This window comes from Penicillium canescens (genome assembly GCF_028828765.1).
Source record: "Penicillium canescens strain IBT 15451 chromosome Unknown utg000006l_segment0_segment0, whole genome shotgun sequence".
Classification (NCBI taxonomy): domain Eukaryota; kingdom Fungi; phylum Ascomycota; class Eurotiomycetes; order Eurotiales; family Aspergillaceae; genus Penicillium; species Penicillium canescens.
In genome coordinates, this window is record NW_026703968.1 from 228,377 (window position 1) to 254,576 (window position 26,200).

The following is a 26,200-nucleotide window of genomic DNA, read 5'->3' on the forward strand; positions in this document are numbered from 1 at the left end:
TATCCGCTTTATCATCATCAATCCGAGGGACTTCGCATTTCTCTCATCTTCTACTATTCTCCTACATTTATAGACCCTCGAATATTCTGTATATTGGCATATTTCTGCGCATTGGAATTCGTGGTCACGTCATTGGTATTTCCCCTTGGCAACGAATGCCTCCAAGGTCCTCCACTGCACTGTGTCACAAAGGTCTCAGTCTCAGTCTCAGTCTCAGTCTAGCTCGTCCTTATCCCGATTCGTTGCGCGCTCCTTCACGATCCTTGTCTTTTCCGATATTCTTTAAACGTCGGACTTTCTCTCATTCTACTCCTACCTTTACGACCCCCTCAATCATGGCTCCAATCGAGCGCATCGCAGAGCATCTGGAGAAGCCAGAGCTTGACGATCGGTCATATCGCGTGATTCGACTGCCAAACAAGCTTGAAGCTCTTCTAGTTCATGATCCCGACACCGACAAGGCCAGTGCGGCCGTTAACGTGAACGTGGGCAACTTCTCCGATGAAGACGATATGCCAGGGATGGCTCATGCAGTAGAGCATTTGCTGTTCATGGGCACAAAAAAGGTAAGCCGGAATTTATTTCCGGTATTTGTTGGCTTGGACAAAGTGCTAATTAGATTGGCAGTACCCCAAGGAAAACGCATACAACCAGTACCTAGCGGCCCACTCTGGTTCATCCAATGCATACACAGCCGCAACGGAAACGAACTATTTCTTTGAAGTGTCCGCCACGGGCGACTCGAGCCCACCCAAATCCAGCGGAGATAGCACCCCTGCCGAGACGAACGGGAATGGAACTTTGTCGAATGGATTGGAGGGCAAGTCGCCTCTTTACGGTGCTTTGGATCGATTCGCTCAGTTCTTTGTTTCGCCACTGTTCCTAGAGTCGACCCTAGACCGTGAGCTGCAAGCCGTGGATTCGGAAAATAAAAAGAACCTCCAGAGTGACCTGTGGCGGTTGATGCAACTGAACAAGTCACTTTCAAACCCTCAACATCCTTACCATCACTTCTCGACTGGTAACCTGCAGACGCTGAAGGAAGACCCGCAGAAACGCGGTCTGGAAGTCCGCAGTGAATTCATTCGTTTCTATGAGAAGCATTACTCGGCCAACCGGGCGAAACTGGTTGTCCTGGGACGAGAGTCTCTGGATACACTAGAGGAGTGGGTGGCCGAGCTTTTCTCCGATGTCCAGAACAAAAACCTTGCTCAGAACCGGTGGGATGATGTACAGCCTTTCACGGAAAAGGACATGTGCACTCAGGTATTTGCCAAGCCGGTCATGGACACCCGATCTATGGACATGTACTTCCCCTTCCTTGACGAGGAGGATCTCCATGATACCCAGCCTAGCCGGTACATCAGCCATCTGATTGGCCACGAGGGTCCAGGCAGTGTTCTCTCCTACCTCAAGAACAAGGGTTGGGCCAACGGTCTCTCTGCCGGTGCCATGCCTATCTGTCCCGGGTCAGCGTTCTTCACAGTCTCCGTGCGCCTGACTCCTGATGGTCTGAAGGAGTACCAGGATGTTGCCAAGGTGGTCTTTGAGTACATTGCTATGATCAAGCAGCGTGAGCCAGAGCAGTGGATCTTTGATGAGATGAAGAACCTTGCTGAAGTTGATTTCCGATTCAAGCAGAAGACCCCAGCTAGCCGATTCACCAGTCGCCTCAGCAGTGTCATGCAGAAGTCACTGCCCAGCGAGTGGTTGCTGAGCGGATCCTTGCTGCGACGTTTCGATCCTGCATTGATCAAGAAGGCTTTGGATTACCTGCGCGTTGACAATTTCCGCCTGATCATTGTGTCCCAGGACTTCCCGGGCCAATGGGACCAGAAGGAGAAGTGGTATGGTACTGAGTATAAGGTCGAGAAGATTCCTCAGGAGTTCCTGGGTGGAATTCAAAAGGCCCTGAAGTCGACTGAGGCTACTCGCACTTCCAACGTTCACATGCCCCACCGCAACGAATTTGTGCCGACGAGACTCTCAGTGGAAAAGAGGGATGTTGACGAGCCAACCAAGACCCCTAAGCTGATCCGCCACGATGACCGCGTGCGCCTGTGGTTCAAGAAGGATGACCGCTTCTGGGTGCCCAAGGCCACTGTTGAGGTGACGCTCCGCAACCCTCTTGTGTGGGCTACGCCTGCCAATCTTATCAAGACCAAGCTGTATAGCGAGCTGGTGAGAGATTCTCTGGACGAGTACTCCTACGACGCTGAGCTCGCTGGGTTGGACTATCATCTTTCGGCCAACATCCTGGGATTGGATATTTCCGTGGCCGGTTACAATGACAAGATGTCTGTGCTGTTGGACAAGGTCCTCAACACCATGCGCGGGCTGGTGGTCAACCAAGACCGGTTCAACATCATCAAAGAGCGCTTGACGCGGGCATTCCGCAATGCCGAGTACCAGCAGCCTTACTACCAGGTCGGCGATTACACTCGGTACCTCCTCTCTGAGCGTGGTTGGGTCAATGAGCAATACCTCGAGGAGCTGGAGCATGTGGAGTGCGAAGATGTGGTCAAGTTCTTCCCCCAGTTGCTGGAGCAGACCCACATCGAAGTTCTGGCCCACGGAAACCTCTACAAGGAGGACGCCCTGCGCATGACGGATTCCATTGAGAAGACCTTGGGGGGCCGCCCTCTGCCCCCGTCGCAGTGGTACCTGCGCCGGAACATGACGCTGCCTCCCGGAACCAACTATGTCTATCCCCGCACACTCAAGGACCCAGCCAACGTCAACCACTGTATCGAGTACTTCCTGTATATCGGACTGTTCTCTGATGACATCCTGCGCTCGAAGCTACAGCTTTTCGCCCAACTCACCGACGAGCCCGCGTTCGACCAGCTCCGCAGCAAGGAACAACTCGGATACGTGGTATGGAGCGGTGCTCGCTACAACGCCACCACCCTCGGCTACCGAGTCATCATCCAAAGTGAGCGTACAGCACAGTACCTCGAGTCGCGCATTGAGTCCTTCCTGCGCGAGTTCGGCCCCATCCTCGAGAAGATGCCCGAGGACGAGTTCGAAGGACACAAGCGTAGTGTCATCAACAAGCGCCTGGAGAAGCTTAAGAACCTGTCTTCTGAGACCAACCGCTACTGGTCACATGTGGGTTCTGAGTACTTCGATTTCCTGCAACATGAAACCGATGCTGCGAACGTGCGCACCCTGAGCAAGGAGGATCTCATCGCCTTCTACCGCCAGTACATCGACCCTTCGTCAAAGACGCGCGCCAAGCTCGCCATCCACCTGAACGCGCAGGCCGATGCATCCAAGCCATCAGAGAAGCGAACCGGCCTAGCCAGTGCGCTGAGCAAGCAGCTCGATATAGCCGGGTTCACCGTGGACACCGACCGTCTCGCAACAGCTTTCGAAGAAGTCGAAATGACAGTGGTAGACAAGAGCCAAGTCATCTTCGTTATCAAGACTTTCCTCACAACAGAGATGAGCCTGTCGCCACAGCAGGTCGAGCCCGTCATCGAGAAGCTGGAGCAAGATCTCGGCCCCAAGTTGAAGGAACTGGGTCTAACCTCTAGCACTGATGAGCAGGGCCAGGCTAATGGCAATGCGTCGAAGGCTATTGTTATCACCGATGTGCCTACTTTCAAGGCTAGTCTGCCTGTCAGCACGGGACCTGTTCCTGTGACAGATCTGACGGAGTTTGAGGACTTTGATGCGAAGCTGTGAGCATGTACACGATACAATGGGTGGTGAGGTGTTGAGGTTGGTGCGTGGGGGAGTGGGTGTTGGTTTGAGGATAGCGATTTTACAGAAACAGACATAATTTAACTTTATTATTACACAAGATCATGAATTATCGCCAAATTTAGGAGAGTAAGCACTTGTTGAATGAGTAAAAGATGCCCGTACCTTTGGAGTTATAGTGAAGCCCGGAGTTAGTGGCGACGATGCCGAAGTAAACAATAGTCTCGGGGGCGGTGAGCCGATAACGATACCGAAAAGCTGAAGCTTCTCTGGAGCTGCGCGCGCATTCTTACCTCCGCATCTGCGTCAAAATGGCTACCACCACAGCCGCGGCGATTCAAAGCGCCCGCCCGTGAGTACACCTTCATATTATGATGATATTGCGCAAGCCATTCCATGACCTGGACTCTCTGACTCTTTTGACCCCTAGACCCATCCTCCCCAAGGACTTCTCCGCACTCCAGCCGGAGACTATCCGCTTGTTTCCCTTATCGAACTACACCTTTGGCACCAAGGAGACTCAGCCTGAGGAAGACCCTTCCGTGCTTGCCCGTCTGAAGCGCCTGGAGGAGCACTATGAACTCCATGGTATGCGCCGGACCGCAGAGGGCATCCTGGTCTGCCACGAGCACAACCACCCCCACGTTCTCATGCTTCAGATTGCCAACGCTTTCTTCAAGCTGTAGGCACCCATTTAACATAATTGCGCATCTCAGAGACTAACGATCAATTCCAGGCCTGGCGATTACCTCCACCATGAGGACGATGAGATCGACGGATTCAAGAAGCGCCTGAACGAGCGTCTGGCCCCCGTGGGATCACAATTCTCCGGCGAGGGAGTCAATAGCGACTGGGATATCGGCGACACACTTGCGCAATGGTGGCGCCCCAACTTCGAGACCTTCATGTACCCATTCCTGCCGGGCCATGTGACACGTCCCAAGGAGTGCAAGAAGCTGTACTTGATCCAGCTGCCCAAGAAGAGTGAGTTTCCTTTCTGTTCATTTTCCTTTCTGTTCACTTCACGCGAGATCATCACTCACCCATTCACAATGTAGAGGTCCTCTCCGTCCCCAAGAACATGAAGCTGCTCGCCGTCCCCCTCTTCGAGCTTTACGACAACACTGCCCGCTACGGCCCCCAGCTCTCTGCCATTCCCCACCTTCTTTCGCGATACAACTTTGAGTTCGTCGATGAGAATGACAATGTTGTTGCTGTGACCCCCGGCGGTCCTGATCAGCAAATCCCCCGTGCCAGGGTTCTTGCTGGTGGTGATGGGGCAGAGGATACAGGCATGCTTGATGTCGAGGAGGGACAGAAGATCGAGTCTCACCACTAGCCCGGTAAGGGGTCTGATTTTGAGCCAGATTTAGCCAGCGCTTAGCCAGGATTTTAGCCAGTGCTTCTACTTACGAAAAATGATAGTCAACGTTCCAATTTCATGTCTATCTTCGTAGAGCTAAGGTGGACTTTGCGGGAAGTGATACTCTTAACCGCTCAGCTAGATCTTCCTATACAATCGTGAAATCCTCCGACACATCTCCATCAGAGATAAGATCGACGCCAAGCCACAAAGCCAACCACATCCCGACATGCCATGCAAAGAGCCCAAAAGAGCCATAACCTCGGCGGAAAATAAACCACCGGGGCCCGATGCCATTCCGTCCGCATCTGCACGGCACATCCAGTGCCTGATATTTGACTGACAATCTGACATCTGCACCCCTCACTCTTCACCACAGAAGAACGCCAAACCAGCCATGCAAAGCCAAGCTAGAGAAGTTACCCAGTCACGCATCCGAGGAGCCCCCGCATACTTCGCTTGGCAAGTGGCCTTACCCAAAGACGGTTATATCCGAAGCATTCAAGACCGCAACGATGCCGATCCTACCGGAATCCCACCGGTCACGCGTGGAATATGCAATATGCATCGGAGAATGTTCTGAGTCTGGCATCGACATGTCCGTCGTCCGTACCCCGCTCCCTCATGGGAGAGGAAGAATTCTGGATCTATACGTCCGATGAGGGTATATAAAGGGATGGGCTTGGTTGGCTTTGGGATTCTCAGGCAAGAAAGTGAAGAGTTATACTTCCGGGATATTAGTCTTCATTATGCATCTTACCCGGCTTGGAAGTGTTGCTGCTCTGGCGGTCTTGGCTGTTGCTGCTCCTGCTCGACCTGTTCCTCGAGGTATGAACAACCGTTCCCCTGCAGTGTTGTTCTGTGGCTGAAATACATAGATGTCTCGACCAATGTCCTTGGTCAATTAAACTTGTTCGCGCAATATGCCGCAGCATCATATTGCACGAACAATATCAACTCTACCGGCGATGGACTCTCTTGTCTAGAAGGAAATTGTCCATCTGTCCAGTCGGCCAAGACAACAACTATATACGAGTTCGATGAGTATGTCTGCTCCAGCCTTGAGTTGTATACATGCACAACACTGACAACCACCAGATCCACCGAGTTCGGTAATGTGGCGGGATTCCTCGCTGCCGATCAGACAAATAACCTCCTCGTGCTCTCCTTCCGGGGAAGCCGAACGCTGAGCACGTGGATTGCGAACCTGGACTTCGGCCTAACCGATAGCAGTCTCTGCAGTGACTGTGAGGTCCACAGTGGATTCTGGAAGGCATGGGAAACAGTCGCGGACGACTTAACAGCGAAGATCAAGACAGCATTGACAACCTACTCGGGCTACACACTCGTCCTAACCGGCCACAGCTTCGGCGCAGCCGTTGCCACACTCGGAGGCACTGTGCTCCGGAATGCAGGGTACAAATTGGAATTAGTAAGTGTCACCACCAAGCATTAACCTTGCTATATTTCCAGTCAATAGAGATAACTACTAACAGTGAACCCACAGTATACATACGGCCAACCCCGACTTGGCAACAAGGCATTGGCAACATATATCACAAACCAAGGCAGTCTCTATAGAGTGACACATACCGACGACGTGGTTCCTAAATTACCCCCCGCATCTTTTGGATTTAGCCATCCTAGCCCTGAGTATTGGATTACCAGTGGCAATGATGTGACGGTGACTCCTAGTGATGTGACTGTTATTGAAGGTGTGGGGTCTAAGGCTGGAAATGCTGGCACGGCCAATCCCGATATCGAGGCCCATAATTGGTATTTGGTTTATATTGATCAGTGTCAGTAGGAGGGTATATTGGAGATACTGTATATATTGATGGTGCTGGCACCTGTGCATGTCTCTATGGGTTGTATAGGTTATCACGGCTTTGGTAGTTAGTCTATCAGATATTTGTATATACTTACCTTGCCCCAGTATACATATTTTGTTATTCCTTTACTCTAAGTATAAAGTTGAATGATAGCAGGGATGTTCCCAAATGGACTGATCTATATCTCAGATACTATCCCACATTAAGAATTCCGTGCAACATATAAGCAATTCTTCAGGTATAGCGGTTTATGTATAACTGTGCATACTGTCCACTAAATTATCGATCAAACATAAGGTGACACTTGAGAAATCTTCAATGGTTGTACACGCAAATTCATGTGATGGTAGTAGTAATTATGTTAGCGCAATAGAATCGACGCTAAATATACGAAGCGATCATTTGCCTAAATAGTGTGGAGACATCGAACATGATCTTGAGTGTAATAATTGAATAAAATATAGAACCAATTAAATTTGTGAGTAGAGAAGTAGAGAATATACTTGTAGGCGAGCCAAGCTCAAGTGGGGACGCAACCTCTCCCGCGAATTATCCAGCACCGCAATACTCAATGACCTGATCAACTGGGCTTATTGCCCTCTACACCGTGATGCTATTTGCCCCCAGTGGTCCACAGGGCCCTCGCCGTCGCAGTCGGCTCAAGGCCATCCTCCTCACCATCTTCATCGTCCTCGCCCTGTACCTGCTATTCTTCTCCCACACCACCAGATCCCCCGTGAAGGCCGATACGGGCAGCTACGCGCAAAAGCATGGATCACCAGCTACATCAAAATCAGCAGACGAGCTGGCTCGTCCTGCTATTTGGAAGCGCAAGGATATGGTCGTGGCCAGCATGAAGAGTGATGACACGTCATGGCTGTTGGAATACTTCCCAGACTGGACGAAGAGCATCTATGTGGTGGACGACAAGCACGCACCGTTGACGGTGACGCGCAACAAAGGGCGCGAGTCGATGGTTTATCTGACGTGAGTCGTGCATCCCATCGCGCAAGCCGTAGCTAACCCAAGCTTCTGTCTAGCTATATCATTGACAATTACGACAACCTACCCGAGACGATGCTCTTCATCCATTCGCAACGATATCAATGGCACAACGACGACCCATATTACGACGGCGTTCCACCGCTACAAAATTTCCAGGTCCCCTATCTACAACAGCAGGGATACGTCAACCTGCGCTGTGTTTGGACACTCGGATGCCCGACGGAGATTCGCCCTCTCACGGATACCCACCGCGACGCGGTACATGCGGGGGAATATTTCAAAACGGGATTCATGGAGCTATTCCCCGGGGTCCCAATCCCGGAGGAAGTGGGCGTATCATGCTGCGCCCAATTCGGCGTATCCCGCTCCAAGGTGCTGGAGCGACCGCGCAGCGACTACGAGCGCTTCCGCACTTGGCTGGTGAATACGCCATTGCCGGATGATCTGAGTGGACGAATTATGGAATATTCATGGCATAGTATGTTCCCAACGCCCGGATACCGAATAATGGATGCTAATAGTTGATCCAGTGATCTTCGGAAAAGAACCCATTCATTGCCCCAATGCAGCAGAGTGCTACTGTAATGTTTTTGGACTGTGCGATCTGACCTGCCCTTGGGAGGGTGGTTGCGACGACCGCTATGCTCTGCCGCCATTTTCCTCGCTGCCGAAGGGATGGCCGAATATTGGATGGAAGGGCCAAGCACAAGACACATCGCATGGATTGCCCGAGACTTGAATTTGATTAGAATATAATGCATAAGTTGGCTGCGCATCTTCCACAGAATTGATTTGGCGTTGGATCTATTCCTATAATTTGGCCTCGAGCACTTATAAGTATTGAGAATATCCACGGGTTCTATACTTGATACCTGGAAATGGTGCAATTGAATATATACACTGGAGTAGTTGAATTAGCTGTTGACTTACGCTGATGTACTGATGCAAGCAGTATAAATGTCCCAAATGCGGAGCCGAGGCTAACCACTCCCCGCAACTTGACGCAACTCAACTTCGCTTCTCTCAACACCAAAATGCTCATTATCGGACTGACTGGCTCAATAGCCACGGGCAAGACAACCGTATCAACCATCCTCTCAACACCTCCCTACTCCCTCCCAATAATCGACGCAGACGTTCTAGCCCGCAAGGTTGTCGAACCCGGCACAGCAGGCTACAAAGCGATCGTCAACTATTTCGGCCCAAGCACCCCAGACCTCCTCCTCGAAGATGGCACCAACCCATCCGGCAAACCCCTAAACCGGCCGGCATTGGGCCGACGCGTCTTCGGCAGCACAGAAGAGCGCAAACGCGACCGCGGAGTTCTAAACGGAATCGTTCACCCGGCCGTCCGGTGGGAAGTCTACAAAGCCCTGATCTACCATTATCTGCGCGGACAATGGGCTGTCGTACTTGATGTCCCGCTCCTCTTCGAAAGTGGTATGGATTTAATCTGCGGCACGGTGATCGTGGTTGGTGTTCACGATCCGGAGATCCAGATGGCTCGTCTGCGAGCCCGAGATGCGCATCTTACCGCTGAGGATGCAGAGAACCGGGTGCGCAGCCAGGGTGATGTGCGCATGAAGGCTGCGCAGGCTGAGTTCCGGGGGACGATGACGGCGCGCGGAGTGGTAGTTTGGAATGATGCGGATCGGGAGGAGTTGGAGCGGGCGGTCAAGGGGGCTATGGCTAGTATTGCGGCGTCTAGTCCGCGGTGGTGGGCTTGGGCATTGCTTATGGCGCCTCCTGTTGGAGTTGGGGTTGCTGCGTGGAATTTGGTGGTGAATTTTGCGACGCAGAAGGGGTGGGAGAAGAAGAAGAATGAGGAGAAGGCGAAGTTGTAGATTCGAGCTCTGTTCTACTGGAGATGACTTGACACCTTGATTTAGAGTGCTGTACATATTGTAGCTATACTAGGAATTTGCCCTAGAACACGCCCGATAGATGTGAATTGTTGTATTTGTATTTTGATGCTGTCGAATAATAGACGAGAAGGATATGTTAATACCGGACGCCGAGACCATGCTATGCTAAATGCTTCAAAGTGCTCATAGAGACAAGATGCTTTTACCTGCTCTTGCGCTTCTGCTTCTTATTCTTGTCTGGGGCTCCCATCGAAGACGGTCTGCCTCCTGACCCAGAGATACTGGTTAGTGTCTTCAGATTCTGGTCCGGATGAATTTTGTTCTTCTCTTTGAGACGGGCTTCAACTTCCTCCTGCTTTTGTTTTTCAATTGCCGCCTGCAAGATAAGTTAGTGATAGGTCTGGAACAAGGCACGGTAAGTCCCACCTCGCGCTCTTTGCGCTTGAAGTTTCCATATCCACGTCGTCCACCTTGACTGCCATCGTCCAGCGAGTCTGCGGCTAATACAACAGGCTGCGGGGTATATTGGGAAGCAGCCGGGATGTCCAGCACCCATTGTGTCTCACCAGATTCCGCAGCCTGTCGTGCAATAGCTTCCTGTCGCTTTTCCTCCTCAGCAGCAAGTGCCGCTGAGATCGCTTCCATTTCAGAGTTGCGAGGGCTTTCGGCCTCGGTTGAGACGCGTCGGCGCTTGGGGGTGGGTTGGCCGGAGTCGGCAGTGCTTTCTGCTTCCTTGGCCTCTTTTGCTTCCTTCGAAGCTGCAGCACGCTGCATGAACTGTAGATATTGTCAGTTTTATAGTTGTGGATTGATGAGACTATGGTCATACCTTCATCGTCAAGAGATTCGACGACATAGTTTTTTCGGGCTTTCCAGCCGGAGATGAAGCGCCCATAATGTGCAAATAGGTCTAACCAGTAATCTCAATTAAGAAACAAAAGTAAAGCAGTGAAGCGCAAAAGAATAAAATCACACGGCAGAAAACCCAGGCGCCGACGAGCTACCTCAAAGAAGGAGGCGGTGGACACCCACCAAACCACACCTCGCGGATTATTCAGTGACTTCAGGGTTGCTCCCTGCCAACCGTCTTTACCCTCCCTCCATACCAGGTACCCAATCTGCCCAGCATGATGTCCTGTGGCCGCCGAATTGCGACCTTTGCGTCGGTCCGCCCCTTCGCTGTCCGCGCCTACTCTTCCACCGTGCCTCGTCTGTCCGACAGCGCCATCGCCAACGACCCGACCCCGCGGAAGCAGACGCCGACTGTCTCCGGCACCAATGCCACACCCACTGACTCGTTCGGACGTCACGATGGCACTCTGCAGGAGTCGCCCGAGGTTGGGGAGCGTATCCGCAGCATGCAGGCCCCGAACCGCGCTACCACCTGGGCTGCAAACCAGCAGCCTCGCGAGCAGGCCATGGTTGGACCTCGCTTTGAGCAGACCATCATGGAGAGCCAGGTGTGTTGCCATTGAATAGGATTGTTAATGCAATTGCGCGGTCGATTGCACTGGCAATGAACGGAACAATGACTGACTTCTCCAGCCTCAACCATATGCCGCCATCGACCTCATTCACAGACAGCACGTCCGCTGGACCAAGTCCAAGGTCGTCAGCTGCGACGGTGGCGGTGGCCCTCTCGGCCACCCTAAGGTCTTCATCAACACCGACAAGCCTGAGATCGCTACCTGTGGATACTGTGGTATTCCCTTCGTATGCTCACACGTCTCCCTTATCGACCGCGAAATCGTTACTAACATCTAATACAGGCCCAAGAGCAGCACCGCGCATACCTGAAGTCCCTGCCCGCCACCAGCTACCCCCTCGAGCCCACCAACGACGCTGCCGATGTGAACGAGTCCCAGCGCGTGAGCGAGGGCGGCCTGGAGCAGCGGTAAACTAGCATCAATTTCTTTCTGTCGGCGTTGATCATTTTTGCGTTTTACAATTACAATTGGTTTTGGGCCCGAGGCCATGTACAGAATATCGATCAATGGATCCGCTGCCTTTCGATCGCGTGATGATGTCGAAAATGGTTGTACTCTGACTATGGTCTAATATAGTTGGATCATATACCATGTTAACTCTCTTCACGTTTCTTTTATCTTGCATCAGTCGTAGCCACCCGTGTCTAGTTATCATAGTTGTCCGCGCTCTGCGTCCAGTTACGCCTTCTGACCCTGGATCGTCGCGACAACCTTGCGGCTGTGCCGACTAGTCCGGAATTCCAGGTACCAAATACCCTGCCATGTACCCGTTGCCAATCGACCGTTCGAAATAGGAATGTTCACGGAGGCGCCAATGAGCGCAGATTTGATATGAGCCTAGTAGAGTTAGCATTTGACCATAAACAAGCAGATAGTATGAAATTAGAGGAAAAGAAATAGAACCAATCCAGATCCCCAAACGATCTCAAAATGCCCAAAATCACGGGTACATGAATATGAACTGAACATACCGGCATATCATCATCGCCCTCGGCAGAATGACGATACAAATTGCCCTTGCGGTCGGTAGGCGCAATACGATCCAGCGCATCGCTCATATCAGCGCGCACATCGTCATCCCAGTTCTCATTGAGCGACAGCGCGCAGCTGGTGTGCTGCACGAAGAGGTTCAGCATGCCGACCTTATAGTCGCGGATCTCTGGCACTTCGGAGAGGACATGGTCGGTGATAAGGTAGGAGCCGCGGCTGCGTGCGGGGAGGGTGAAGTTCTTTTGAAACCAGGACATTTTGTGGAAGTTGGGAATTGTAGACCTAATGGAATCTCGTGAGAATCGTGGGGGGAGAAAAGAATGTTGGGTGTGGGGTTCTGATGTCATGGGCAGAGCTGCCTAAGTATAAATGTTTACTTGTAAGTTATTTATTTGTACATTTACTTGTTTACACGACTAAGACTTGAAGTTGTTTCTTATCGATATACATATGTACCAGGTAATGTCTGTAGTTGTATAGAGTGTAATATACTATAAGTACTTTCTCTAATGTAAGTGGCATCGCTTTGTTACGTTCTATTGCCTCTCTGCAAGAGGTTTGGAACGCCATTATCTACATATCAACCGCTCTCCAGATATTCAAAGCCTAGGGGGCTTCCATAGCCAAATTCAGATCACACCCGAAGTCGCCTAGCAGAGTCACAGGGAGAGACTGCCGACATCTCCCTCAAACCGCTACTCATCGCATATAACAAATCAGGCGAGCTCACAGGTATATGATAAAATAACAATAGAAGTAGATGTTAACTTGAATTGAGGAATAAATGTAAAGTGGCGCAGGATCGGAGAACGTATAGAAGGCTAATGAAAGATAAGTATGGTTGAACGCCGGTCAACAAGTGTTCAGCCGCGCCTGGCAGATACTGAGGTTACGGTATTATCAGTTAAGCTGAGGAGGACAAGACCGCTTCTGAATCATGTCTACGCCTTGCAAAGTGTTCAACGTTGGACCTCTTTTTCGCAGGGAGAATAATTGATTAAAAAAAGTAATAAAATTCAGCCTCGACCTGCGGGAAAGGAATTAACGGTTAAGGGAATGATGCTTACGGGAAGCCAAGGTCAGAACGAACAGGCCATGCACTCTATGACTGGTGAAGAGCACGCATTAGGCTGGCCATCTCAACTGGCGCAATGTCTCAACAACAGCTTATTACTGCAGCGTGGAGCTACGTTGGCCTACCGTTCATTGCGACCCACTCATTGCAATGCTTCTCAATGTACAAGTCCTAATAATTAATTAAACTTCGTTGGCGAAGTCCCTCGAAAATTTGTTCCGGCTTCACAAGAGTCGGTTTTCGGTCAAGCTTGTCATTGTCGCCTAGGCTTCCTCGACGAAACTATGACCAGGAAACGGATTATTTAGGTACCGGAAATTGGGACCCTGACTGTGATTGCCTTTCCGAGATTTTGCCATCTCGATAAAGGTGCCCAAAGAGCATATTGAACGGGCTATTGAGGTACCTTGGTTGCAACTCTAGCACTTTATTTTTAGGGTTGAAGGATGCAATCAATGTTTCTGAGCTAGCATATACACCCGATGTAGTTGAACGCATGTCATCTTTGGGGTAACTGAAGTCCGAACTAGTCAACAGACGTAAAACCAAGTTAAAAGCCTGCCGGTCACTTCCAGAATGAAAGTTTCAGCAGAGTCGGCAATGGCAGTGGTAGTTTGCACCTTTTTTCCTGCTGTACATTGACACCCATCAACTGGGATACAGCCAGCTGCGCTGTCCGGACACCGTAACTCATGTCTGCACTCGAATACCGCGGGAGCTCTACAAATTGCCCAATCAAGCCAATATTGCAGGTATTCTGGGGTATGATCTCAGGGCGGTCGCGCGAGGAGCGGATTAATAGAATACTACTCATTCTGGGCATCACTCGCGGAATGGTCACAGTGCGCCGAATAAGGAGCTCGGGCGGGATGTCCAGATGCCTGAGCAGTTCGATCATGATTTCTGCACCCGAGCACTCGAGCATTGGCTTTTTCACGTAGTTCCCTTTACTCCATGGAAAGAGTGCAAAGCCCCAAAGAACGCGCACGTTGTACGGCTGCTGGGAGAAAACCGGCTGTGCGGGTATACAGATATTCAATCTCCAGTGGCATTCGGGTACTGAGATGAATGCTCCAGCACCGACCGTAGACTGTGATAATGCACTGATCTGCTGGAAAAAGGCCAAATCCTCAGTAGTGATGGTGAAGGATTCCATCATCGATTCAGATTGACGAGTGCAGAAATTATAGGGATTGCCAAATTTGCGGTGTCTGGTTCCCAGCTCCAACCATAGTGACCAGTTTTCGTCCAGTTCCTCGCCCGTTTCGATTGGCTGCCAAATTGGCTGATGGTCATTCGTTCCTGTTGCTGAGCCGGAGACCGTAGATCCTAGTGTCATGATAACGATGTCGTTTTGTCCAATTTGTTTCCGTGTTGCAAATCCTCTCTGAATAAGGTCCAGCTGTGAAATGGTTTGGTGATCGTTGTGGGGAACCGTCGCAATATCGGCAACCTTTGTATCAAACTGGAAATCCACCCCCAGGCTATGGAGAAATCGATACAGGGGCAAGAGGATATATTCATGCTGGTAGTATCCCGTGATATCCAGGCAGCTCAAGATACTCAGGCTGTGGAATCCGCCGAGGTATAGACGGAGAGAACGCCTGAATTCTGCTGCACTATGCCATGGCTGAAAGCCGAATCTGAAGCATTTTGTATGACGTTAGTCACGAGTGACAGAAGAGCATCATAATTAACTCGAAGGAATCACGCACTGAGCAGACCAGACAACCCAAAAAGAGCTCTGGAAGAAGCTATGGGGCAAACAGTCTTGTATCTGGTTTCTCCCTAAGTGTTTCTCCTGCTTCAGAATAAACCATATTAGCTGCAGTCGTTGTTTAGAGCTCAAGTTCAATGACTTGGTAGGAATATTTCTCAGACTGCTATTCCTTTTCATGAAGCGTGTGCGATGATCGTGCGCGACAGATGTTCGGTTTATCTCTGCGTTCTGAATGTCCTCCAATACAGTTTTTCCCTGGTTCTGGATCGAAGGGACAGAAGCAAGAAGCTCTTTCAAGGGTGCGCCGACCGGAACAGGTAAACAGCCTGCAAACTGGTCATATCCAGTGGCAGCGTTACCCTTGTGGTGCACGACATTTTCGATTGATACGTGGGAATCTAGGACATGTACCTTCGCGGCGGGTACCTTGGCGTCCTGAACAAGATACAATGCGGCCGCAAAGGATGCGGTCCCACTCCCAAGGATCCACGCCTCGGTTGTCTCTGGAGAACGCTTTTTGGAGCTTGAAGATCTTTCATGTTCACCCTAGACTGAGGAATGCTGTGACGAAGGATCCACGACGAGTCGGATTGTTAGAAACTGTTACGAGTAAAATAATCGAATAACTAAAAAGCGGGTGTAAGAATGATTAAATTTAATTCCTTTCAATGTAGCCGTTAAAATCTAGACTCTCGCCAAGCGTTGTGTATAACTTATGGTCGGCATAGAAGGTGGTAATAATGACGACATCTCGAATGCAGTACGCTGATTAACGTGGTCAACCAATGTGGTTCAGTTGACCGGATAAGGAGATATACGGATTTCTTATGGAAGTGCGGTTTATCTGACAGGATTTGTGTGCTGCATCAGCAGTTTATACCAAAATAGGAAATGACCTGTGATGGTTGAATCAAGCGCAGTGCGCTAGTAATCCTACTTTCGACATAAGAGATCAAAATGATGATACCGCCTTTAGGGCATATCAAATCACAAGAGATATGTACACACTAGTAGCGTGGATTCCTCCGAGAGATCAAATTGATTGAAAGCGATGGCATATCACAGGCACAACCAGGATACCCCCCGATTCTCATACCATATGCCTTCAACATCATCGTTTTTCTCGTAAATGATCAACTCAATATTCGTCATATACTGGTTAATCTGACGAGCCAGGTTTAAACTAGAAAGCACCAGCGCCGATAGCGATCACTCGGATCGGACGGGGTTCTCCAAGTGGCGTTTTTTTTGGACAATATAGGGATGAGAGCCGGAGACTGGTATATCATTAGAGCCGATCATACTGGGAATAGCTTAGGGAAACCTTCTTTTGGCTGTGTAAATAAGATCTAACGATTTCAGGCCCGCTTTTAAGTCTTATTCAACGTTACCTACCCGCCTAGTGTAACTGGTCTCGACTTGATAACATGCAGATTGATCAAAGTACTATGCCTGTATTGTCCTCATGAGAATGAGCCACAAGAATGATGTGTTGGCCCATCCCGGGGTTATGAGTTCCATCATGGATTGCCGAGCTACTGAGAACAGTTGAGAAAGTGAAAGTAAGGCACCTTTTGAAATAACCAACGTTTGTGGTTAACAAAGACGCAATAGTGATCATTTCTTCCATCTTTTCATTAATGTAAACTCAATAGAAAGGTAATGCCCTCGGTATGTGGCCAGACGACAGAACTGGCCATACTGAACGGTATGAAGATGTCAATATCGATGATCACCTCGCAGCTTCCAACCTAGCAAGCTTAAATGAATGACTTTCGTGTGGGACTATTCAATGAAAATCACCAATAAAAGAACGGCATGGAAAGAGGATAATCTAGTTTTTGATCTGTTTCAAGACAAGAATCGGGCGCAAAGCTTTGGTATCACCCACTCCGCCGTGAGGCTGGTCACTTTCCTTGAGCATAACACACAAGATGTGATTCTTAAGAACTAGCAGCGCAATAAGCTGGTAACTTCATTGAATTGTTGCAGAGAAAGCATCGAATGGATGCACTCAACAATTTCACGTTGTTCTAGGACGCTACACATGTAATTGAGTTCAATCTCTACAACAGACGTGTTTCCAGTTGCAGTAGGTGGGACGGTGATCCGATTATAAGCCAAACCCAACATCTCCACTGTTTTGGGGGCCCTTTTCTCATTTCGACTGAGCAAGTATGTCCCGACAGTTAATATCCACAGAAACCCTCATGTGCTCGGTATCTCCGGAGCTAACGCAGGCCCCGTCGGCACGATGTGACCCTCAGCAGCTCATCACCACATTAGGAAATAGGTCTCTCAGCCGGGATACCTGGGCTTCCGAGTATCCTGTCTCACTGCTAAGGTGTTAAGAAGAGTATTTTAAAGGGAAATAATCCTGTCATCAAATTAATAACCCCTAAAAAACATCCCAAGCTGCACAATGCAGTTCAAATGGACCGCGGCACTCCTCGCCAGCCAAGTGGCAGCCGTCACCCAAATAACCAATAATGAAATGCAATCCCTACTCGATGGAGGGGGCATAGACCTAGCAGACCGCTACGCACCTCTATGGTTCTTCGGTCAAGCCCAAAACCAACCACCATGCTACCCAACCTGGGCATTTGGCGGCTCACCCACGACAAACGATGTATACGACGACAACCACAAGACACCTGCAGCAGCGCAATGCGATTATCCCAACGTCGGGTGTAACTGTCGAAACCCGGGAGTTGGTATTGGAAATGCCGGGCCTGCTTTTCCTGTTTATTATACGTACCGGCAGTGCAATGAGAGTGAGGTGCGGGTTGTGTATAACCTCTTCTATGAGAAGGACGGGGCGAAGTTTGTTGGGATCAATACTGGACATGACTAGTAAGTATTCTTTGTTCGAGTCGTCAGGGGAGGGTGTTCAGCCGCTTAGATCATTCTAGCGACTGGGAGCGCGTGGTAATCATCCACACAAAAGATAGCGATGATATGTGGGCTCCATCGCGTGCACTCCTCTCCGCACACAGTGGTTACCATAACCTTGCCTGGAGTGATATCCAAAACACATTGACAACCGACGAGATCAATGCGGGCGACGCGAAGGACCCGAACGGCGTGCGGAACAACGACCATCCCAAGGTGTACGTGTCGTGGTCGAAGCATGCTAACTTCGACACGCGCAACACGGGATGGAATGATCCGGCGAGTCAATCGTTGGATGATGCTTACCGTAGTCAGGACTGGTGGTATTTTGTTGCTCCGCAGTATTATGCAGGTGTTTCGTGTTCTGAGTTAGGTTGAAGGGGTATACTGACAGCGATATAGATTCGGGCTGATGATAGTACGGAAGCTGGGAAGGCCATTGGAGCTGCAGATTGGGGGAGTGCGAGCAGTAATCCTCCCTCTGTGCAATCTGGTGTATGTGATGCTTCGTAGAGATATCGAGCAATGGTGTAAAGAAAGTATGCACACTTGTCTATTCGTACACTGCAATCAAAGGCTATCCGTTTTTTGAGCCATTTATATACATACAACAACGCCGTCATCTTTCGTTTATTTCGCTTGTTTGATCAGCTTTCCGTGGTCATCGAGCTGATCACTGGTATTCTCCATGCCTCTCCATTTGGGGAGACCATCTGGAATATCCAGCATACGGCTCTCGTAGAAGATATGACATCTATTAACAACGTTAGTATCATGGTGGACGGCAGCATAGCATGTACATACGTCGGTTTGAAGGCTTCCCTCTGCTCTCTCTGCTCATCACTCGAGCCCTCAAGTTCAATCAATTGGGGAAAGATAAGACAGACATTGCGGCCTTCGTCCATGATAAGCGTGCGACAGTTGGAACAAGACACCTTGGTCGGTAGTTTATATTCCTGCGATTGATGCGTAGAAGAGTAAAACACCAACCCTCCAGGATCGCTTGTAAATAGCATATCATGTTTATGGAAGATAGAAGCCCATTGGAAGGGCGCACCATGGGCAACCTGACATCCACGGCAATGACAGTATTTGGCGTTGAGAGGTCTATCTTGTTTGAGGATGTAGGTGTTCTTTCCACAGAGGCATTTGCCACGCCACTTGATCGGTCCAAATCCCTTCTCACTCTGATTCTGGTATGGGGGACGGTGTTTCCAATGCTCGTCTTTGACGGTTTGTTCTTGGTCTCGGTTGGTGAATGCTGGACAGGGGATGGGATCCTCTGTCGTTTCAATGCCCATTTCCGCCATGATGAATGGTTTGTGTGTGTTATAGTGGAAGTGAGAAGCGAAAAAGGGAGTAAAAAAGAGAGAGATTTATATATGTAGGTAGAAAACAGGGACAGCAATGATGTCAGGTCAATGACATCCTTTCAAAGAAGTATGTAGATCGTCTCAGTTATATAGTTCCCCTGCCTGGATAGTGACCAATTACCCCTTTTCTTCAAGTACACTTCGAGATCATTTCGAATTGATCTCCATCTATCACAAATCTATAAAATGAAATAATGAAGCTGGTGATGTGATGTCATGTCCAGGTTTTACCGTGGAGATCATCTCCGTATAGATGGGGCCTATCAGAGAGACAGTTGACAGTTAACAGTTAACAGTTAACAGAGACAGAAGTGATTGATAGTTGACAGTAACAGTCTAGTGACAGTCTATTCTATGTATAGACTGTCACTTCATCACATCCTGTACTTCGTATAGACAGGATGTGACTGGATGAAACAGCGCTTAGCTGCCGGACTTCGGTGTTTCATCCCTGCGGGCCATGCGCTTTGTGCTTTGCGCTGTTCCCCCGACTTTGATGTCTCCCAACCAACTCCCATGGGTTTATTCAACAAACTGCGACGCAGTTCGCGACGCAGTAATAGTGCGGGAATCGCGATCGAGCCAGAATCTCCACCCCGCATCGGCCGAGATTACACCAAACGACTCCCACGACCAGTGTTGGCGCGCATCTTCGCCCTCGTATGTCCTCACACCGTCGATAATTCCTACGGCACATCAGAAGAATCTGCAAGCGATGGCTGCATGCTCTGCGACATGCGCGACCTGGCGCACTGCGCCCTAGTGAACAAGCGGTGGTTCCTAGACGCGCGGAAACTCCTGTACGAAACACCACGGTGGCCTCAAAGCCCAGTCTAACCCCAATCCCTGCAGGTACACAAACGTCCGCATCGATCCGGTGCACTACTGCGAGCTCGAAATCGAATTAGCCGCCAAGCGGAAACGCCGCTCATTCTTCGACCGCAATGGCGACCCCATCGATGCGCCCCAGGTACGACTGGAGTTGTTTATGCGCGCGGTGCGAGAGGCACAGGGGTTGGGCAATATGGTTCTCTCGCTGCGCATGCCGTATATGACTCGAGAAGCCAACAAGGCCAACATCGCCCGCACGATCTCCGTCCTGCCGAATCTCCGCTTTGTTGATCTCCCGGTGGGTCTGTACAGTGACGAGCCGTCCTGTCTACCGTTGAAACAAGAGTTGATGGTGCGGTGTCCGGAACTGCGGCGGATGAGTTATCGTCGGGGTGCTGAGGGGAGTTTTTCGCGTCTGCCTGGTTCCCAGCTATGGATGAACTTGGAAGTGTTGGAGCTGTCCGGGGTGCAGATGGAGGTTGGCACGTTGCGCAGCGGGCTCGCGGCATTCCCGCATCTTCGTGAGCTCACGCTCGAAGAGATGAACTGGCTGGACGACTCGGCGTTTGCGATGACTGTGCCGCTGCCACCGTTCCCAGCAGTGCAGTCTCTTACACTCCGAGATGCCCCCAGTGTGACGGCAAGCGGGCTTGCCTCATTCCTTTCCATGCCGAGAAACAAAGCAGCGCTGCAGTCATTGACGTTATCGGCTACCGGAGTTGTACCATCGCAAGTCCATCACGTTCTCTCTGCAGCTCCTCGACTGGAGAGTCTTTCAATTATTCAGGAAGTTTCCCGCTCATTCCCCATGGAGCAAATCCCTCCCATGGCGTCGAAATCACTGCGTCTCCTGCATTACGAAATTACGTCTCAAACCGAGACTCACGGGATGCCACCGGTGGTGTCCTCATATTACGGCTACCTGATCTCCTCGTTAATGTCGAGGGCTCTACCAGCTCTCCGCGATTTGTATGTCCGCGATGCCGAGTTCCCCGACACCCTTCTGCTTATGCCTCCACCCCGACTCTTCGGCGGTGGTGATAATGGCCCCCAGATGCGAGGAGGCCTGTCGCAGCCATTGAACGTGTACAGCAAGGGTCTCGACGAGTTAGAGTGGAACTTTACACCCTACGACCCCGAACCGACTCATGGACGCCGAGATTCACAAACGCGCCCGGTGAGTTTCCACGAAGCCCAGTTGAGTCGATCTTGGGGTGGCGATGCGCGCAAAAGTGTGCTGGTCGGCAACGGCTTTGGTGGATTCCTCGCTGTGCCAGCTGACGACGAACGCCCTCGAAGTAGTCAGGGCCACAAGCGACTGAGTCGGGGGATTTGTGGCGGTAAATGATTAGCGAATTGTCCATGAAATTATGATATACTCCGTAAATAGGGCAAATGTGTTCATTGTTCATTGTTCATTAGATATCTATACATCAGTCTCGGGCCATCCCTGCGGTAGCACCAGGCCACGCCAAACCCACTGATTCTGCATCTCGGTGTCGGTCATATTACAATATCCATAAGTGCGACAATAACATTCCTTCTGATCGAGACAATACTGTGCCGGTTTCCCAAAGATCACTGCAACAATAACAATTAGTATATATAAGCGAGACCGAGAGCGACAGAGAGACTCACTATGCCACGAATACTCCAAGATCCGCCCACTAGTTCCCGAATCCAAATCAGTCTCTATAAGCCAACGCTGCAAGCGAACATAATCCTCCAAACTGCGCTCATGGATCTTCGCCTTGGACAGCGCAAACTGACTGCAACACGGCGTTCCCACGACTTCCGGCACCTCCGCACGCGGAAACAACTCCATAAAGCGATCGGGATACTGCATCGCGGTGGGATGCTCACGATCATCGGGTCTTTCACGCAGATACCGCGCAGGCTCCAGTTCACTTGGACATCCGACCATCCATGTACAGCGCAGATTCACATATCCGGCTTCCTGGACGAAGGCGTGGTTGAGGTGTTGGATTGAGATCACCGAGTCGTAGAGCGGGTTGTCGACGTGCCATTGGTATCGTCCGCCATGGAGGAAGACGGAGACTTGGGGGAGAGTCCAGTATCGGTCGATTATGTACCTGTAGTGGTGTTATTATCGAATCCAGAGTATCCGAAGTCATAGATAGACATAGTCCCATAGTCCTCGTCTTGAAGACATACGTGAGATAAACCATAGCCTCATTCCCTTTATTCATAGGCACAGTCAACCCATGCTTCGCATCCGCGCGATAGATACTCGCACTCCAATCTGGTAAATGCTCCTCGACCCAGGACATATTGCTAGCCTGCATGGCAGCAAAGACCAATTCCTTCTCTGGGATCGGATCTGGGACGAAGCGATCGTTGTCGTCGGCGACTAAAATGTCGGAGATGGACCAGCTATCTAGGTTGATCACTTCATGGTCGAGGATTAATTGGTAGGAGAGGAGGAGGAGGACTGCTGCTAGGCAGAGATAGAGGAAGACTCGCGACCGGGGGGAGAGGTAGCCGCCGAGGGAACGTGACGGGTTCATTTCATTGTTTGAATAGAATGGGATTATGCAGGAATGAATGGCATGGAATAAATAATGGCAATAGAATGGAATATTGTTAGAGGATTGGGAGAATATACGCCAAAGGTATATTGGAGCCGGTTCCGGAGCTGACGTAGATTGGGGGCCCCATTCCCACAGTTACATACTAGTTCGAATAGAAGATAATCAATTCTGGGCGCTAAAGGAACCGCCGAGATATGGTGATATCGAATGAGATTGCGCGATGAAGTAGTTCGCTCCACTTGAAGCCACTTGCAAGGGTCCAGACTGTTATCGAGTGGACTTAGGGCTGAAAACGGGTTCTATACTTGTCTACGGGAGTACATGTACACTTTTACTTGGTTTACTTGGAATAATTATAGAAAATCTATATGTAACGGATGATTCACTCTAAACTGTACAGGAAATAATAAGGAAATAAAGAAAGTACCTTGTCAGTGATATCACTCAATCTCCACCAGAGAGCCCGAGTCGGAGCCATGCACAGCCCGATCACCATCAGTCAAAGCCTCAACCTGGTCGCTCAGACCACTGAGTGAAATTGGGTGCTCTGAGCCACTGTTCTGCAAATCCTGATCCGTTTCAAAAAACCGCCGAAGGTCATCACCACCCAGTGCCATATTGGTAAAAGCCCACTCCACGGGAAGGGCATCAATCAAGTTCTGAACCTCAACAGACAAGTCGACCTCGGGGAAAATCTGTACAATATGATTCGCCATCGCTTCGGGAGTAGCCATCAGCGTATACTCTTCAGCCATCTCAAGGATCCGACCCAGAAGGTCGACAGCATATTCCTGGCGAGTCATGCCTGCCGGGACAAATACCAGTCCGTTTCCAGTTGTGTTGTCCCAGACTCTTGCTCGAAGTCATCAAAGCCTGGGGACTGTTTGGTGCTCCTGGTCCAGTCGGCCTATTGAGATCTCCCTCATATTTGTAGGGGATTTTCTCGGGTTCCGAGGCTTCGACGCGAAAGATGGTGACTTCGTCGGTGCTTTTCCACTCTGAGGCAACTTGTTGTTTGAGGAAGGGGAAATTGGTGAAGTCAACCCCGGGGATAGCTAGATCAGCTGAAGTGTTAGCTTCTGGCTCAGCCAGAATTTCTGGGTTCAGCCATTCATGCAAGTCTACGTCTTGAGAGTCTGTAATGGTTGTGTCAAATACCTGGGCTTCAAGGTCAGCGATTCCATTTAGGAGGGTGTTCACGGAGGAGGTGGAAGTATCAAACAGAGCAGAGTTATGAGCCTGAGGAGACTGTGTCGCTTCAATGGTCTGTTGGGCTGAAACAGTTATATCCGTTCCAATGGATTGGCTGGACTCCATACCTTCGAGCACCATGGCCTCGGTGTCGTTAAACGACGAGTCCGAGTCGGTTACTGCAGCTGGGGTTGCTCCAGTTGGGCTATTGAACAAACTATCCAAGCCGTAATTGGCTTTGATTGGGTCGCTGGTAAGATTCTGCAGCTCGATATCAAAATCATTAGCAGGAACGCTGGGTGTCTGGGTCTCAGTAGTTTGCAAGCCTTCGCTTATCAGTGCTAGGTCAAACTCACTCATTTCAGCCAATGTGAGAGGAGCGTCCATATACTCCTCCCAGTTAATCTTCTCTAGATCGATAGATGCACTGGGTTTCTGCTGATCAGCATTAGCGCTGAGCTCTTCAAGGGTTTGCACATGAGTCAAGATACTATCAGAAACAACAGGGGCAGAAAAGTTAAACTGATATGTCCTTAGTGTTGTCGCAGAGCTGAGATCATTCATATCCGTCAGAGCGACGAAAGGAGTAGCCTGAGCCGGAGTGTAATGCTCATCCACAGGAAATCGCACTACGTTCTTTGCAGCCTTTCGCTGCCTCTTTGCAATTGGCGACCATGTGTTAGTTGCAAGCGCTAACCTTGTGTTAGTCATTGACCTAGTCTGGCGACGGTTAGAATCGACAGAGTGCTGGCGCTTCTGTCCTCGAGGGAGAGCTGTAGGAATCACCTCCTGGATATCCTCGGGTGAGTCAGGCATCTCTGAATCAGACTCGACCAACTCCTGCTCATCCTTGGGGCTTTCGAAAGGCAGTGGCTGCAAGAACGTGGAGTACTGGTAGTTTGCTCGGCGCGTGTTCGACTTCATTGACAGAATTTCAGGTCGATCAGTCAAATCAACACATCTAACAGCTCGAGAATCACAGCCTAAGAACACCATTGGAACTTTCATGTCAATGGTATCCAGAAACAGCCCTCGAGTCAGATGAACATCAAACTCACGGAGCCTCTGGCGCAATTGAGTGAATTGCTGTTCACCGTAATGCTTAGGGCGACCCTTTACTGAAGTCCACTCAGGGTGCAGTCGGTAGTATCCGCACCAACGGAGAACAGCAGGAAGCACCAACTGAGGACGGTAGTCACAGCTGTTCATTGCCAACATGGGATAGCCATTGGAATGGTGTGTGACAGAACACATGCGATCTTGGTTATACACCTGGCGAATAGCATGGCGTAGGACACTGACAGGAGCAGCATCGAGCAGGGTTCGGAATCTAACAAAGGCCAAGGCCTGAAGGTCTTCCATTCCAAGGAAACCCGCAGTGCGGAGCATATCCAAATGGATAGACAGCAACTTAGCCAGCTGGGGACAGTTCAAACACGCCCGGGGGTCCTCTTGCACGCTATAATGGCGGAGATCCTCTTTCTGGACTGAGTAATCACCAGTGTAGAGGAAATGCCGAAGCTTGGGGACCTGCTCTAGACGCACAATAGACGGCAGTAAAAATTCACTAATGTTTTGGTCTTGGTACTTGAAAGGGAACCATTTGGCTTGCCTGAATAAGACGTCACGGTGTAGATCCCAGTAACTTACTCGGTCATCGCGGTGTACGAATCTGATATCAGGGGTAATAGTCTCGAAATATTCGTCCTGCTTCACTTGGAGTTCGGTCTGGCGGTCTCCAATCTCTCCAAAACCAAGCCAAACCTTTGGGAGGCCGGCATGAGGGGTGCACTGGATTGTTCGAACCATGTTGAGTATTTGTATAGTAAACTAGACGATGTGTTAGCAAGTTTTGCTTAGTTAGATTGGTGTCAAAGATGATTTATGGTAAAGTGAAGATAATGTGAGTGATGAGAAGGGAATTGTCCGGGCATAAAAGGCCTTATATACAAGTTGCCAAGGTCAGGACAAACTATAGTTCGAACAAAGACACTAACAGTATCCTTTCGACTCTTAGTACTTGAACAATAGCAACAAAGACATTAAGGAGTCTATGCAGTCCATAGCGTCCATTGACAATCGACACTTATCCCGTATCATCCTTTGTTCTTCGCCGTAGTGCGACACGCAACCCTTGAAACCGAGGCGAGTAACAAGCCCTAATGGCTCGATTTGTGAGGGATCCTTACGCTCTTTCAGATTTATCTCGACATAGTTATTGTATTTCTCGATTCTCTTTGTCACAGGCACACCTGACCCAAGAAATTCTCGTTTTGAAGCATCAGAAAACAATAAACTTGTCATTTGACTCCAGGA

The 26,200-nt window shown here is 50.0% G+C and overlaps 15 protein-coding genes across 15 annotated transcripts; 8 read left to right on the forward strand and 7 right to left on the reverse strand.

The window, feature by feature from the left end:
- Nucleotides 1-33: 33 nt before the first annotated feature.
- Nucleotides 34-3,869, forward strand: N7446_009004 (uncharacterized protein). Its single transcript, XM_058517749.1, has 2 exons — nt 34-566; nt 628-3,869. Exons 1-2 carry the CDS (start codon nt 156-158, stop codon nt 3,688-3,690), a joined length of 3,474 nt encoding a protein of 1,157 aa, XP_058368537.1. The 5' UTR covers nt 34-155; the 3' UTR covers nt 3,691-3,869.
- Nucleotides 3,870-4,019: 150 nt separating this feature from the next.
- Nucleotides 4,020-5,047, forward strand: N7446_009005 (cleavage and polyadenylation specificity factor subunit 5; the record flags this gene model as incomplete). Its single annotated transcript, XM_058517750.1, has 4 exons — nt 4,020-4,060; nt 4,139-4,390; nt 4,445-4,692; nt 4,767-5,047. The coding sequence occupies 4 exons, from the start codon at nt 4,020-4,022 to the stop codon at nt 5,045-5,047; spliced, it is 822 nt and encodes a 273-aa protein (XP_058368538.1).
- A 773-nt stretch (nt 5,048-5,820) lies between these two features.
- On the forward strand, nt 5,821-6,878 carry N7446_009006 (lipase family protein; the record flags this gene model as incomplete). The annotated part of the gene is made up of 4 exons (XM_058517751.1): nt 5,821-5,899; nt 5,950-6,115; nt 6,170-6,503; nt 6,579-6,878. 4 exons carry the CDS (start codon nt 5,821-5,823, stop codon nt 6,876-6,878), a joined length of 879 nt encoding a protein of 292 aa, XP_058368539.1.
- Nucleotides 6,879-7,513: 635 nt separating this feature from the next.
- N7446_009007 (DUF3431 domain-containing protein) lies at nt 7,514-8,647 on the forward strand (the record flags this gene model as incomplete). The annotated part of the gene is made up of 3 exons (XM_058517752.1): nt 7,514-7,890; nt 7,944-8,386; nt 8,439-8,647. The coding sequence occupies 3 exons, from the start codon at nt 7,514-7,516 to the stop codon at nt 8,645-8,647; spliced, it is 1,029 nt and encodes a 342-aa protein (XP_058368540.1).
- Nucleotides 8,648-8,942: 295 nt separating this feature from the next.
- Nucleotides 8,943-9,752, forward strand: N7446_009008 (putative dephospho-CoA kinase; the record flags this gene model as incomplete). Its single annotated transcript, XM_058517753.1, has 1 exon — nt 8,943-9,752. The coding sequence occupies one exon, from the start codon at nt 8,943-8,945 to the stop codon at nt 9,750-9,752; it is 810 nt and encodes a 269-aa protein (XP_058368541.1).
- Nucleotides 9,753-9,975: 223 nt separating this feature from the next.
- On the reverse strand, nt 9,976-10,668 carry N7446_009009 (uncharacterized protein; the record flags this gene model as incomplete). The annotated part of the gene is made up of 3 exons (XM_058517754.1): nt 9,976-10,149; nt 10,188-10,550; nt 10,603-10,668. 3 exons carry the CDS (start codon nt 10,666-10,668, stop codon nt 9,976-9,978), a joined length of 603 nt encoding a protein of 200 aa, XP_058368542.1.
- A 232-nt stretch (nt 10,669-10,900) lies between these two features.
- On the forward strand, nt 10,901-11,671 carry N7446_009010 (zinc-finger domain-containing protein; the record flags this gene model as incomplete). Its single annotated transcript, XM_058517755.1, has 3 exons — nt 10,901-11,233; nt 11,319-11,486; nt 11,543-11,671. 3 exons carry the CDS (start codon nt 10,901-10,903, stop codon nt 11,669-11,671), a joined length of 630 nt encoding a protein of 209 aa, XP_058368543.1.
- A 167-nt stretch (nt 11,672-11,838) lies between these two features.
- Nucleotides 11,839-12,571, reverse strand: N7446_009011 (YjbQ family protein). Its single transcript, XM_058517756.1, has 2 exons — nt 12,232-12,571; nt 11,839-12,097 (listed from the first exon to the last, which is right to left on the reverse strand). The coding sequence occupies exons 1-2, from the start codon at nt 12,505-12,507 to the stop codon at nt 11,939-11,941; spliced, it is 435 nt and encodes a 144-aa protein (XP_058368544.1). The 5' UTR covers nt 12,508-12,571; the 3' UTR covers nt 11,839-11,938.
- A 1,315-nt stretch (nt 12,572-13,886) lies between these two features.
- On the reverse strand, nt 13,887-15,715 carry N7446_009012 (oleate hydratase). Its single transcript, XM_058517757.1, has 2 exons — nt 15,041-15,715; nt 13,887-14,968 (listed from the first exon to the last, which is right to left on the reverse strand). The coding sequence occupies exons 1-2, from the start codon at nt 15,220-15,222 to the stop codon at nt 13,891-13,893; spliced, it is 1,260 nt and encodes a 419-aa protein (XP_058368545.1). The 5' UTR covers nt 15,223-15,715; the 3' UTR covers nt 13,887-13,890.
- A 1,752-nt stretch (nt 15,716-17,467) lies between these two features.
- Nucleotides 17,468-18,450, forward strand: N7446_009013 (uncharacterized protein; the record flags this gene model as incomplete). Its single annotated transcript, XM_058517758.1, has 3 exons — nt 17,468-17,898; nt 17,958-18,285; nt 18,340-18,450. The coding sequence occupies 3 exons, from the start codon at nt 17,468-17,470 to the stop codon at nt 18,448-18,450; spliced, it is 870 nt and encodes a 289-aa protein (XP_058368546.1).
- A 117-nt stretch (nt 18,451-18,567) lies between these two features.
- On the reverse strand, nt 18,568-19,247 carry N7446_009014 (GFA family protein; the record flags this gene model as incomplete). Its single annotated transcript, XM_058517759.1, has 2 exons — nt 18,568-18,691; nt 18,742-19,247. 2 exons carry the CDS (start codon nt 19,245-19,247, stop codon nt 18,568-18,570), a joined length of 630 nt encoding a protein of 209 aa, XP_058368547.1.
- A 579-nt stretch (nt 19,248-19,826) lies between these two features.
- On the forward strand, nt 19,827-21,489 carry N7446_009015 (F-box domain protein; the record flags this gene model as incomplete). Its single annotated transcript, XM_058517760.1, has 2 exons — nt 19,827-20,110; nt 20,163-21,489. 2 exons carry the CDS (start codon nt 19,827-19,829, stop codon nt 21,487-21,489), a joined length of 1,611 nt encoding a protein of 536 aa, XP_058368548.1.
- Nucleotides 21,490-21,567: 78 nt separating this feature from the next.
- Nucleotides 21,568-22,669, reverse strand: N7446_009016 (DUF3431 domain-containing protein; the record flags this gene model as incomplete). Its single annotated transcript, XM_058517761.1, has 3 exons — nt 21,568-21,722; nt 21,780-22,234; nt 22,317-22,669. The coding sequence occupies 3 exons, from the start codon at nt 22,667-22,669 to the stop codon at nt 21,568-21,570; spliced, it is 963 nt and encodes a 320-aa protein (XP_058368549.1).
- A 464-nt stretch (nt 22,670-23,133) lies between these two features.
- On the reverse strand, nt 23,134-23,448 carry N7446_009017 (uncharacterized protein; the record flags this gene model as incomplete). Its single annotated transcript, XM_058517762.1, has 1 exon — nt 23,134-23,448. One exon carries the CDS (start codon nt 23,446-23,448, stop codon nt 23,134-23,136), a length of 315 nt encoding a protein of 104 aa, XP_058368550.1.
- A 1-nt stretch (nt 23,449) lies between these two features.
- On the reverse strand, nt 23,450-25,693 carry N7446_009018 (uncharacterized protein; the record flags this gene model as incomplete). Its single annotated transcript, XM_058517763.1, has 1 exon — nt 23,450-25,693. One exon carries the CDS (start codon nt 25,691-25,693, stop codon nt 23,450-23,452), a length of 2,244 nt encoding a protein of 747 aa, XP_058368551.1.
- Nucleotides 25,694-26,200: the final 507 nt, after the last annotated feature.